The sequence below is a fragment of the Electrona antarctica genome, assembly GCF_951216825.1.
Source record: "Electrona antarctica genome assembly, chromosome: 4".
NCBI classification, from domain to species: domain Eukaryota; kingdom Metazoa; phylum Chordata; class Actinopteri; order Myctophiformes; family Myctophidae; genus Electrona; species Electrona antarctica.
In genome coordinates, this window is record NC_136809.1 from 47,262,455 (window position 1) to 47,275,982 (window position 13,528).

Below are 13,528 nucleotides of genomic sequence, written 5' to 3' on the forward strand. Positions count from 1 at the left end.
TGAAGACTGTATTATTGACAGTCTGACAACCAAATCTTGCAATACTGCCGAGCCAGAAACGATACATGGCGATGTTTAGATGCCTCTATACATGTATACGGTGTGCACATCGAGCGAAAAACAATGATTAGAAAAGAACTAACAAAGAATGCAATCGTTCAGAAACAGTGTTTGTTCACAAGCTGGTCCAGCATAGGCTCTCATTGACTCCAATATAATTCCACCACACTTCCAGATCCAGTTTCTGTCTGGTCTGTGGACGGACCATACCTTCTTCTATCATAGCCTTGATTTTAACCCAGGTGTCCTGTCCTTTTCCCGCTCATTGTATATATATGTTTTATTTTTACTGTGTTGTCATGGATTTTTCTTTAGTTTTTTACCTATATGATATTGATTTCTGTTATTGTTCATGTCATGTCTATGAATTGATTGCATAGGGCCTAAATGGTGCTATCATTTTTAGTGTTTGTACTCTGTTGCTGTTTATACATTCTGTCTAATAAACTATTCAATCAATCAATCAATAACAATTAGCCTATGGGGAGTTCCCCTAGATATCAGAAATTAGGCTTTTGGTCATCAGGCAGAGACTCGGTCAGACCTGGGTTTGAATCTCAGGCTCAAATCATGCCCCATCACTGGGGCATTAGAGCACCCATACCGTGCCTCAGCATCTCAGGACCTCTGGACTTTCTATTGGGCGAGTATAGGTTACTAACTTACTGGTACAGATAGACCCCCTCAGGTGCATGGGCTGTGTATAGCGTCCTGGGATCAGTGGGCTTTTAGTGAGGGAGACTTCCCAGCAAACCTCAGGGCGCACACACTTTTTTATTGTCATGTATTGAAGTTGCGATTTGGGGGGCATTATGTGTTATGTTGCTCTCTCTGTTATATTGTTTATATCACCCTAGTATTTTAGAGGGACCACACCCCTCCCTATATTCCTTTGGTTTGGTGCTTGGTGTTTCTAAATAAAATATTATTCTCATAAAAAGTAATTGTCATGACTAGGCTACTCCTTTGCATCAGCAACCCACAAGTAATTTATTTAAAAAATATTCTATAGGGGCACGGTGGCACAGTCGGTAGTGCTGTCGCCTCACAGCTAGAAGGTCCTGGGTTCGATTCCCGCGCGGGACGCTGTGGGCGCTGGCGGCGTGTCCTCTCCTCCGCGTCATCAGTGCCCATACCCGAGGCGGGGTTGGCGAAAGGGCCCTTCTGTGTGGAGTTTGCATGTTCTCCCCGTGGAGTTTGCATGTTCTAGGATAGGCACCCTCACAAAAAACATGCAGTAATCCTGGTCTCTAAACTGCCTCCCCCTGGCCAGCCGGGGTGCCCGATGGAGGGGAAAGGAACTGGTTGGAATAATGTGTTCCTCCACGCGCTACGTCCAACCAGGGACCCTGTCAGGTGCAAAGGAGCAACATGGACACTCATGCATGAAGGAAGCATGAGTTCAAGTCCGTTGCTCTCCCTAGGTTGGCGGAGGGTGTATAGAGCCCAGGATCACATTAGATAATTGACACAGGGGTAAAAAATGGGTTACAAAATCGTGGGATAAAAATTATGAAAAAGTTGATATTCTAAAATTGATCAAATTGATAAAATGAAAAGTTAGACCCATATGCCCCGTTATAATATTGTATTTATCTTAAACAGGGACAATAACAACAGCCAACCGACTAGGCTAGAGTCTGCAGATTGTCTGGACTGTCCAAAAAAACAAAACAAGAAAAAGAAAAAAAACGTTGAATTAGGCCTATTTTAAAAAGAAATGTATAATTTGTTGAGTTTATGGATATTTATTTGAACCGTTATGTCGGGGGAAAGTCTTCTCCAAGCCAATCCCACTTCCAATGTTATCTCTAAACGGCCCATTGCACGCGATGGATGATGAGTCCTGAAACCAATTCACTGTCTGCAGCTGATAGGTTGTCGGGATGCCAGGCTGATATAGGTTGTTGGGATGCCAACCTACTTGCGCACGGATTGGCCCACTGGTGCGTTTCGTTAGTTTCTCATTGATGGTATAGTTCACTCTCATCGTTTGACCGTGTAAATTTAAATTAATATTTTATGCGGGTCTTTCCCCCCAGAATGTGTTGGCACTGGCAGTCAGATCATTTGACGGGCAGAGAGGAAGGACGGTACACAGGATGAGCACATGGACTGAGGTTTTTGGAGAATGGTGCAATTTCTACGAGAGACAGGATATCTGATAAGCCTATAGACATAGAATAGTAAGATGTTTTGCGCAAAACTGAAAGAACTGCAAATATCCGGAGAATGTCCCTTCTCCAACGTCGCCAAAAATGAGCTGGGGGACTTTGAGGATTGCTCAGTTGACGCCGCGGATGCATTGCCTATTTCTAAGGATGTGCATGGAAAAATATCTGAGGATCCCCCTCAACGGAAAATTAGCAGATCGAAAGTTAATCTTCATACACTTGGAGACAGCATCCGCAAATTGGCATGTCCTGAGGTGAGGTTTGAGGTTTAAATAATTCAACCTTAATCATGTTTTGTTAAATTTAAATATATTTTGCGAAGATCATCTAAAACTAATTAGGTTATGTCTCGTCTTGTCGGGGGTATTCTGTCAAATTTAGGTAATAGTAGCCAGGCTACTATAGGTATAGCAGCCTATAACGTACACTCACATGAAATGAAATGTGACAGCTGTCGAAGTCGCCTTTTTTTAAGGTTCAAGGGTAATGCAGGTTGTTTTAGCCTTATCTGGCAAGATGATGGTCTTTAACTTGCAGAACACTTTGTTATACAGCTTCAAAGACTACATACTGCCCTTCACCGAATGATGAGGATAACATCACATAGACTGGACAATGATGGGTAAGATGATTACATGTCAATTATATTGACTTTCAATATATTCAATAGGCAATAGGCCTAGTCTATAGGCTATGTACAAAAAAGTTACATCGATACCTACTCATATAATTTAGGTTATGATTATGAATAATATGAGATTAAGCATAAACAGTTCTGCTGAAAAATGCTTGTCACAAGATTGCAGACAATGCTGTCAAGAGGATGTTTTGATGTTGATAGTTACCGACATCTCTCAACAGACATTTCTAAAGACTGATTACACTGAACACATTAATTTCACACACAAATGAAATATGATACTCTTACTGTATGTCAATATAGGGCAAGTATATGCAGCTACATAATTTGCCACATTCAGGTATAGGCCTATATGTTGCATAATGAAAAACTACGTTCATTATTGCCTTTCTGGGTTAGCATTAATTGATGTTCGTTGTCTTTACAGTTCAACAATGTGCTATACAGACTATCAGTATTGCAGTGATCCAGCTCATATACATGACATAATGCAGACTTACGCTAGGAAAACAGGTAATGCCAGATATTTCACTTTCACAAAACCAACAAAAAAACCTAATGCACACACACACACACACACACACACACACACACACACACACACACACACACACACACACACACAATTTGATTTATTATTTTTAAAAATATGGTAATTTGTAATGTGCGCTCCAACCCCCATTACATTTCATTTCTTGTAACCACCAGGTATCAAAATGGATGCATTAAAAATAACCCTTGGTGAGGAACTCTTCAAAATGTGTTATGAGGAGGATGAACATATTCTGCGGGTGGTGGGGGGAGCCCTCCACAACTTCCTCAACAGCTTCAATGTCCTGTTGAGACAGAGCAGCGCGCTGCCAACCCCGGACAGAGCGGATTCTGTAAACGAACCTTCGGTGCTGTGCTTAGACAAGGATCCGGGCCTGCTTACTGTCTACTACTTCAATCCCAGCCCGACCACAGAGCTCTTCTTCCCTGGAGTCATCAAAGCAGCTGCCTCTCTGCTGTATCACACAACCGTGGACGTTTTGACGGACCTCCCTGCTGTGGGCAAAGACAGCATCTTGCAGTCCAGCCCACAGCCCAGTCTTCTCTACACAGTGGCAGTGGAGGACAGCGAGAGTCTGAGTCCCAGTCCTCTCCGGGCCACCTCGGCAGGGACCCTTCCCACCTCTCTCTTCTCCAGCGTCTTTCCTTTCCACTTGTTCCTGGACCAAGACTTGTTCTTGGTGCAGATAGGAGATGGGCTCAGGAAGAGGCTGAGCAGGACAGAAGGAGTGAGACGGCCCTCCGTATTCCAAGAGCACTTCTCTATTGTCTCTCCCCAGATCAAGTGCACCTTTCAAGGCATTTTGACCATGTTAAACACGCAGTTCATCATTCGGATCAAACATGGGGCGACCGACCCAGATAACACAGGGAAGGTAGGTTCCTCTGCTGTACGTCAAGACATGAACATAAACAGTCAGTGACAAGAACATCAATAGCAAATTGAATGCTTTCAAAATAGTATCATTCTGATAAAGTTGCTTATTAGTTTTGGGCTACGTAGAGACATACTTGGGGAAGAGATCAACAGTAACCCCCCCTGAGGAGTTCAGAGGAAAATGTCAAACCATTTCATCCATCAAAGATGTTATGATTCTCATGCTGTTTATTTATGGGTACAGGGGGAAAAAAGGAAAAGTGTGGATTGATACTGAATAATTAATATTAGAATGAATTAGAATTGATGGCACTATTTTGGCACTGGCTGTAGAGTCAGCTGGGGAAAAAAGAGAAAAATAATCAAATATGAGTAGGCTATTATTACCTATAAGCATCAAAGAATTAAATGTCAGCGGCACTTAGTGCCCCCATTTTGGGACAGTCTCTACTAAGGGAGACATTTGACCAAATTCAATGGCAATAGGATTATAAAGCTAAGGATGAATGACATCTAGGTATCCTAATGTTTCTAAATTCTATTGAAATGTATAATTATAATTTATATTCAAAATACTGCTGTGTAAAGCCTGCAACTCTACATTGTGGCGATTCGTTCACGATTTTACGTCGGGCGGATTTCTGCCGTCTCTTGCCTGTCGCCAGGTTGTCGATAGATAATCTTAGTTATAGTTACACTTAGTTAGACTTAGTTTTACTTTATTATCATCCCCTTTTGTCCTTTCAGCTCATGGATCTGAAAGGTCAGATGATCTACGCTTCTGAGTCCAACTCCATACTGTTCTTGGGCTCGCCTTGTGTGGACAAGCTGGAAGAACTAACAGGCCGTGGCCTGTACCTGTCAGACATCCCTATTCACAATGCACTCCGTGATGTGGTTCTTGTTGGTGAGCAAGCCAAGGCCCAAGATGGTTTGAAAAAGCGCCTTGGGAAGGCCAAAGCTGCCTTGGAGAACACACACAAAGCACTGGAGGAAGAGAAGAAGAAGACGGAAGACCTCCTTTTCACAATCTTTCCTGCCCCTGTGGCGCAGCAGCTATGGCAGGGCCAGTCAGTGCAGGCCAAGAAGTTTGACCACGTTACGATGCTGTTCTCGGACCTGGTGGGCTTCACAGCTGTGTGCTCACGATGTAACCCAATGCAAGTGGTCACCATGCTCAGTGAGCTGTACACCAGGTTTGACCACCATTGTGGGGAGCTTGATGTTTATAAGGTAAGTTAATAACAGCTTCAAGGGTAATATTTTAGCTGTCAGTACTGAATGTCTAGATTGATTTATTTCAAGTGCTCCATCAAACAGTAAGAGAAGAAGAGAGCCAGTTTAATGATGAGATTTTGGCATCAAGGCTATAATTCCAGACAGGCCTTTGTAATGGCTCATTTAACACCAGTTTTGTCAGATGACTCGAGAAGAATTTTCAACTTTAAAAGAAACGATAAAGATAAAGGTTAATTTATTTCTTACTTTGTATGAGAGATTGATTGCATTTACGAGCACATACTGTGAACGTTAATTTAACTAGAAATGGAACCGTAAGGGCCCATTTAAATTACCACTTCAGATTTTACAGTGTAGCACTTTCATTTTTATTACAGCAACTTGAATGTTTGTGGATATTTTTATCCTTTCTAATAAATGTTGGATTTATATTCATGTCACGGTAAATTCTTTAAAAAGGGTATCTTTGAAAAACAAAGAAAAGGTCCCGCACACTGTCAGACACTTGCCGAAATGTTGCCCTTTATTGGGTCGACGTTTCGGTCGATTAGACCTTCATCAGGACAGACTGTAAATTCTTTGGAAATCCTGTAGTTCATTAAAGAAGGCCAGAACTGTCATTCTCTAATAACTGTAACAGTTAAGGTCCTTGCAGACTGGACGCGTTTTTCAGAAAAAACATCAGGAAAAACACAGATAGAAATTCAAAAAAAAGCAGCAGTGTGCAGGGACCTTTACAGTATATACGAAGCAGGTGGCTTGTGCACATCCAGTTCTTTGCTGGTGCTGGACAAAAGGTAGATACATACAGAGAAGGAGTGGTCGGGTCCGCACACACAGTCTTTGCTCCAACAGTGTTTATTGTTTTAAAACACCATTCTCATTCAGGACACAATGTTTCGGCCGTGAACGGCCTTCATCAGGTGATAGTAATCAACCTTATATAGCTCCCTTATAACCCCTTGTAACTTCCCTTATATAGTGGTCGTCTCGTCATGTGACTGCCGTTAACAACAGGGCAGGTAATTTTCAAACACCTATAGAGTGATAAAATAAGTTGAACCTTTACAGTATATGGCTTGAGGCAAGGTGAGTACTTTATCCACTAAAGGTATCCTTTTCTTTGCAAAAGAGTGTATACAGTAAAAAGAAAGTCTAGCTTCATGTGAATCTCAGACCTCACGTGGCCTGTCTATGACGTTAGTTATTTATGACTTATCTTAAATGTTTGGCTAAATATATATATATATATATATATATATATATATATATATATATATATATATATATACACACACACACACACACACACACACACACGCACACGCACACGCACACGCACGCACACACGCACACACACACACACGCACACAGATCCATTTCTAAGCGGCTTGCTCCAGATTATGATTAGTACAACAACAACATAGATTAGCAATATATTGGAGAGTGTATCCCATAATTCCATCAAATTCTCAGACAGATTCCAAACTTTGTACAAAATAGCACAGTCCCCTAACTTATCTTGTTTTACATGATTTTAGGACAGACTGTGCCGGCTTGTACCTCAACCAACTACGGTACTATACATTCTGCCAACTGCTGCTAATCTACAGGGAGGTTGGCTAATGTAATCAGTATGTCACAGAAGCATAACAGAGAGAGCAGCAATGTTTGACAAATATCTCGTAAAACACTAGGAAGTCTGAGGCTCCATCGAGACCCTGTTTCTACTCCAGACACTGCAAAATCCTGAGCGTCTATTTAACGGTGAGAGAGTGCACTCTTTACACTCTCAGAGTTAAATAGACATTCAGGATTTTGAAGTGTGCGTGTCTAAAAATAGTTTCACTTTGTCTATGCCACACAACTGTTGAGTGCTCTCCTCAGTCTCCTGTTCACATTTACACACAAGGGAAAAAAGGCAACCTAAAAGGCATCAATTCTTTTCCCCCTATGGGCCCCATGGGTCGAGCATCTTAAGCCATTAAATTCGTTTTTTTGTCATTATTCCTTTGTCATTCCTTGTCACTTCTAAATAATAGTACAGTAGCTCAGTTATTCTTTCCAAAAGAATTCCAAAACACACACCACACTAAATGCGGCCATACAGTTCACAAGGAGTTTATATATTATTGCAGAACAGCTTCTGAATATAATTACGCAACTCAGTTAAACTACCTACTATGTACCTGTCCTGCTACCTACTATGTACCTGTCCTGCTACCTACTATGTACCTGTCCTGCTACCTACTATGTACCTGTCCTGCTGCCAGACGATGGAATTTGAATGTAGTGAGTGAAAGCATTCTTGCGAAGTTGACAAAACCCTAAAGAGTTGGTGATGGACAAATCACTTTTCTGATTCTGCACCCTATTTAGGTGGAGACGATTGGCGATGCTTACTGTGTAGCTGGTGGCTTGCACAAGGAAAGTGAGACTCATGCTGTCCAAATTGCATTCATGGCATTAAGGATGATGGAACTTTCGAATGAGGTCAGGACACCAACTGGAGAGGCAATAGAGGTGACTATCAAGCATTACTTATCCCAGTTAACACTTTTATCAACCTATATATTATATATTAATGCATAATAGGACAGTACAATTTCTGTCTACTCGCTCTGTGTCCCAGAAGTGAAGCCCATGACAAATAATTAACATAATGAACATGGAAGCAGAATACCGCTGTTGGTGTGAATTCAGCATAAAGCACTGACACCGAGTGCGGACTAGGGCTGTAGACCAGTTGAGACCGGTGAGAGACGGTACAATTTGGATGACCGTGGGTCATACAATCAAACATTTCCCCCAGGATTCCTTGGATCATGATTCATGACGCAACTCACCATCCATTTGTGCCAGACTACATGCCATTTTGCGTTTTCTTCAAAACACACATTATGCTGCCAACTACTAAAATGTATTACTCAGATTACTCATATCATTCCAATTGTCTATACCAGTAACTGCCTTCCAAGTTTGTGGGTCCTGGGTAGGAGACCTTGGGCTCCATTTTTGTCACCGCTAAACCCCTTATCCCTAAACTTCTTTGCCTTTTTTTTTTTTACTATTTTGAAAAACATTTTTGAATAGTTCAACTAGCCAATCTACATTGGCACGTTGTGAGCTTGTAGACTGGCCATTTTAACTATTCAAAAATGTTTTTCAAAATTGTAAAAAAGGCAAAGAAGTTTAGGGATAAGGGGTTTAGCGGTGACGAAAATGGAGCCCCTGCACTCTGAGGAGCACAATTTTCTAGTTTCAAATGTATTTCTTTCTCTAAATGAAGCAATCTCCTCCTTGACCAAAAGTGATGTACAAAACATGAGGTAATATAACTATCTATCATAGACAATGAGACAACTCAGAGGCATAAACAAACAATTAGTACTACACTAGCAGTGTTATTATTTATACTTTTGTTTGAATACAGACCATACTGTATGTATGCAGTGGGCCTATATCATTGGTAGCAGTAGTAAGATTCACTATTATGGACCACAATGGAAACAAGCCCCACAGGTCTTTGTCTTGTGCTTTTAGCATTATCTTCTTGGACTGTACTATCAGACTGTTAACTGTGAAACGGAAGGTTCGCTGTTTGATCCCTGCCTCCTCCTGGATTTGTGTCAAAGCATCCTTGAGCAAGACACAGCTCACTAACTCCTCACTGTGAGCAGGGTGATGCCTTGCATGCTTGACTCTACAGCAGGGGTTCTCAACGTTTTTGGCAATGTCTCGGGACCCCCGCCCCGCCCCCTCCCGACCCCCAATATAAATTGACTGCTACAATAACCTTAACCCATTTTGGGCGGGAACCCCTTTGTGTTTTAAGCATTATGTTATAATTTAGCTATTATAGCAGATCTACAAGCAGATCTACAAGCTCATAGCGCGCCACCGAGTGGCACGCTACGAGCTTGTAGGTCTGCTATTTTTGAAAAATCGTGAAAAAAAAACAAACAAAAAAAACTTTTAAAAAAAATTATAATTTGGGGACCCCCCAAACTAATTTGGCGACCCCCCGAGGGGTCGCGACCCACGGGTTGAGAACCCCTGCTCTACAGTACTGTGTGAATGGGTGAATGTATGCACAATGTACAGTGCATTGGATAATGGCGTTATAGAAATGTAGAGCTATTTATCATGCCATTTTCTTATTATACAATACCCTACGCAATTCTGAGCTTTTCCAAAGACAGTAAAATATAATGTTTCAGATCAAAGGATTGCCTGCTTATATTATATTTTACTTAAATTCAAAGAATCAAAAATGTCCTTTTGAGAAACATAATTATTTGTCATGGACTAGATTAGGATTCAGTTAGTCTCACCAAGCTATCCACAACACGCCTCTGAGACAGAGAGCAAGTAGATGGAATAGTACAATCTTATGGCTTCAGACCTCACCTTACAGTGAGTAACCCAAGTACGGCGATATGGTTGAAAGATTTTGAAGGTGTTCCTTGAATTCATTGCATGACCTGAAATGCATTAGCCTACTAATTTATGAAAAGACCTTTATGCAATATGCAACATCAGAACAGGTAACCACCAGGTTTGCTAAAAACGCAGGGACAACGCTCCGAGTCCACTCTTCTCACTTCTGGCTCCAAAACTAAGGAATGCACTTCCCATTGCAATCAGAACTGCATACTCACTACCAATATTCTGCTGTAGTCTGAAAATCTACCTCTTCAGACTCTATTTTAGCACCCGTAGCACTTGCTGTAGCAATTGCCCTAGCCTCGACGACCTTACAGGCGTATGCATATAGGCTCAACTTATGTAACTTAGATAGCATTTTATGTAGACATATAGGACTTTATAGTGTATACGAATAGTTTAATTATATTCCACTGTTCTGTTCCACTGTTCTTAGCTTACATATAATTCATGATGACAATTTTTATGTATTTGATGTATTACCATGTATTTTGTTCTTTCTTACTGTAAATCGCTCTGGATTAAGAGCGTCTGCTAAATGCCTAAATTGTAACCATTAAATAACAGATAACATAGCAAGTCAACAACTTTCTGTTATCTGTTTAGAGAAGTCAACAACTTCTCAAAAACCTATTTCCTAGCAATCAAAGGCATTCAAAAGAAACATTCTCAAGACAGACAGCAATTTACTAAATGTATTAATAATAAATGTTACATTGTTTCAAAACGATTTCATTTACAGATGCGAATAGGCCTCCATACTGGTTCAGTACTTGCTGGTGTGGTTGGTGTTATGATGCCACGCTACTGCCTTTTTGGTAACAATGTCACATTGGCAAACAAGTTTGAGTCTTGTAGCCAGCCTAGAAAAATCAACATCAGCCCTACAACCCACAGGTGAGCTAACATTGATTCTCTGTACAATCCAGTCCAAATCCTCATTGCTAGCTGAGTCACTGCACTTGGCAGTCTTGTATTGTAGCCTAACAGGTGACCTACTGTAACACACACACACACACACACACACACACACACACACACACACACACACACACACACACACACACACACACACACCTGTCTGAAGTGAGTGGTACTGTACTGTACTGTACTGTACTGTACTGTACTGTACTGTACTGTACTGTACTGTACTGTACTGTACTGTACTGTACTGTACTGTACAAGCTCTCCTCCCTGGCCTCTGTGTATTAGGCTGCACAACAGTTACACTTGGTGGTGTGTTAGGCTGCACAACAGTGACACTTGGCGGTGACAATATGCTATTTCCGTGCTCGTGTAACACCTGGGATTCGAACTCAGGCCTCCCGCGTGAAAGTCCAACATCTTAACCAATAGATGTTGGACTCTGAGCCACTCTGCTATACTCGGACCCAGGGACACAGCCAGGGACACAGCCAGGCAGGGACCCAGGGACACACATAGCTGTCTATAGGAGTGGTTGCACCACTCAAAAACAAGGGGACATATGGGTGGGATGCGATGACCATAGAGCAGGGATAATTGAATGCCACAGACGAAAAACAGTCTAAGTCCACACTATTTATCCATAATGTATAAATGATAGATAAGGGGTCAGGACAACGAGGCCTTTTCGTGGAGGGGTCAGAATGACATTTGGACTTAGACTGTTTTTCATCTGTGGTACTCAATTATGAGTCCAATAGTGAAAGATGCATAGCAGCCAGACAGATACTCAACTATTAACAGATCATTTGGCATAGAAATGCAGACCATTTACTCATTAACTTTGTTTTGTTTTGTTTTCCCAGACTGCTAAAAGATCGCCCAGAGTTTGTCTTCATTCCCAGGACTAAGCAGGATCTTCCAGCCAATTTTCCAGCAGATATCCCTGGTGTTTGTTACTTTTTGGAGGCTTTTGACAAACGTTCCTGCGAAACTCAGATATGATGGAAGCTTGCTACAGTATACCACAAATTACATGCCTGAGCAAACATACATTTGTCCAGTGGTGACAGCCACTGTATATTTTGGTTGGGACTGTGTCAAGAGATACTAGTCCATCCAAGTGTGACAGCTGCTTACGTTGAGGGGGATGTGAGTTTGTTGTCAAATATTTGAGGCTAGTCCCTGTATAATTCAACCATCTGTACAATTTGTGTGGAGGAAATCGTCTGTCAAATTAACTAAACTCAAAATGGGTGACACATGGAAATTATCTGAATCCTTGCTGCAATGTCTCTGCTTTGTTAAGGTCTGGTGTTTATCAGTGAGACATTTTGTTTTAATAGTCTAGATTATTTAAGAGATAATTAATCGTGCATATAAAGCAATCATTTGCTGAATCGTTTCGTGGTCAGTTTTGGTTTTATAATCTCTGTAATGAAACTTGAAACTTGGGTTTTATGAAAATTGTAGCATAATGTTTGTTAATGTTTGTAAAACAGTATAATATTCATATTCACTAATGGTTGCTGTGTCTGCATAGGCATCTGCTGTAGCAGCCTGGAAAGAGATTAAAGGACAAATCAACCCAAATATGATGTTCTATATGTTTTACCGTAGCGCCGCCGCTGACACAAATTAAAATATCGGCCTTTCCTTCCTGCATTAATTTAAGCATTGCTTTATTCATTCCCAAAGGGAAATGCTATTTTTCTTTTCTGTATTTCCAATTTACAACATCATGACACTGAATGAGCACAATAACCACAAATATCATATTTATTTGGGGTGGATTTTTCTTTCAAGTGCACTTTTTATTTATTTTATTTAGAATGACATGTAACTGATATACGTACATTATGACTTATACATAAAAAAAACACTATTCTTAAAATAGATTAGGTACTTTTTTTAGTTTTTCACAGAACACATATTTATCAGTTTCATGGCACAAATCTATCAGCTCACAGCCTCACACCCATACTAACTGTAATGAATGTTCTACTAGCTATTAAATTAATGAATGTAATTGATGTAGTGGTATTACTGTAATTGCAATATAACTAAAGCACAATAAATACAACAACCAACATGTGTCTCTGTGATAACTTTTTCAACAATTATACTACAATCGTAATATGCAGTCATATACAGTACGTAAGGTTCCTATATAATAATAATTTGGTCCCCATGCACTTCTTTGGGGTATGTTCATTTTATATTTGCACATCATGGGAAAGTTGTCCTCTGCATTTAGGCCATGCTACAACTATTATTATAGGAGCAATATTAGAGCTATTAATACAGAGATATAGTTCAGAGAACATGCAGGCCCCGGACGGACAGAACCTGGGACTTCCCAGGCAGCTCCGCTGCCCGCTCAGCCTGATAGATGGTTATTATGCCAGTTTTTAAAAAGTGATATTGTTGGTGGGAATAGGTCAATAGGCTATAATAGACTTTCTATTACATTTAAAAGGTTGAGTGAGATTGCTGCTTTATTTTATAGCCTTTTAGGGTGATTTGTGACTCTTCTTAATATTATTATTCAAACAATTGGATTCACTTCTAAAAGAAGCCGACTAAACAGATTGTGTTGTTGTACATCCCTTTGTG

General features: G+C 40.7%; 1 protein-coding gene across 1 annotated transcript; it reads left to right on the forward strand.

Moving 5' to 3' along the window:
- Nucleotides 1-1,758: 1,758 nt before the first annotated feature.
- On the forward strand, nt 1,759-12,496 carry gucy1a1 (guanylate cyclase 1 soluble subunit alpha 1). The gene is made up of 8 exons (XM_079498651.1): nt 1,759-2,488; nt 2,789-2,856; nt 3,302-3,387; nt 3,583-4,301; nt 5,051-5,536; nt 7,922-8,065; nt 10,731-10,885; nt 11,779-12,496. Exons 1-8 carry the CDS (start codon nt 2,252-2,254, stop codon nt 11,915-11,917), a joined length of 2,034 nt encoding a protein of 677 aa, XP_079354777.1. The 5' UTR covers nt 1,759-2,251; the 3' UTR covers nt 11,918-12,496.
- The last annotated feature ends 1,032 nt before the right edge of the window (nt 12,497-13,528 follow it).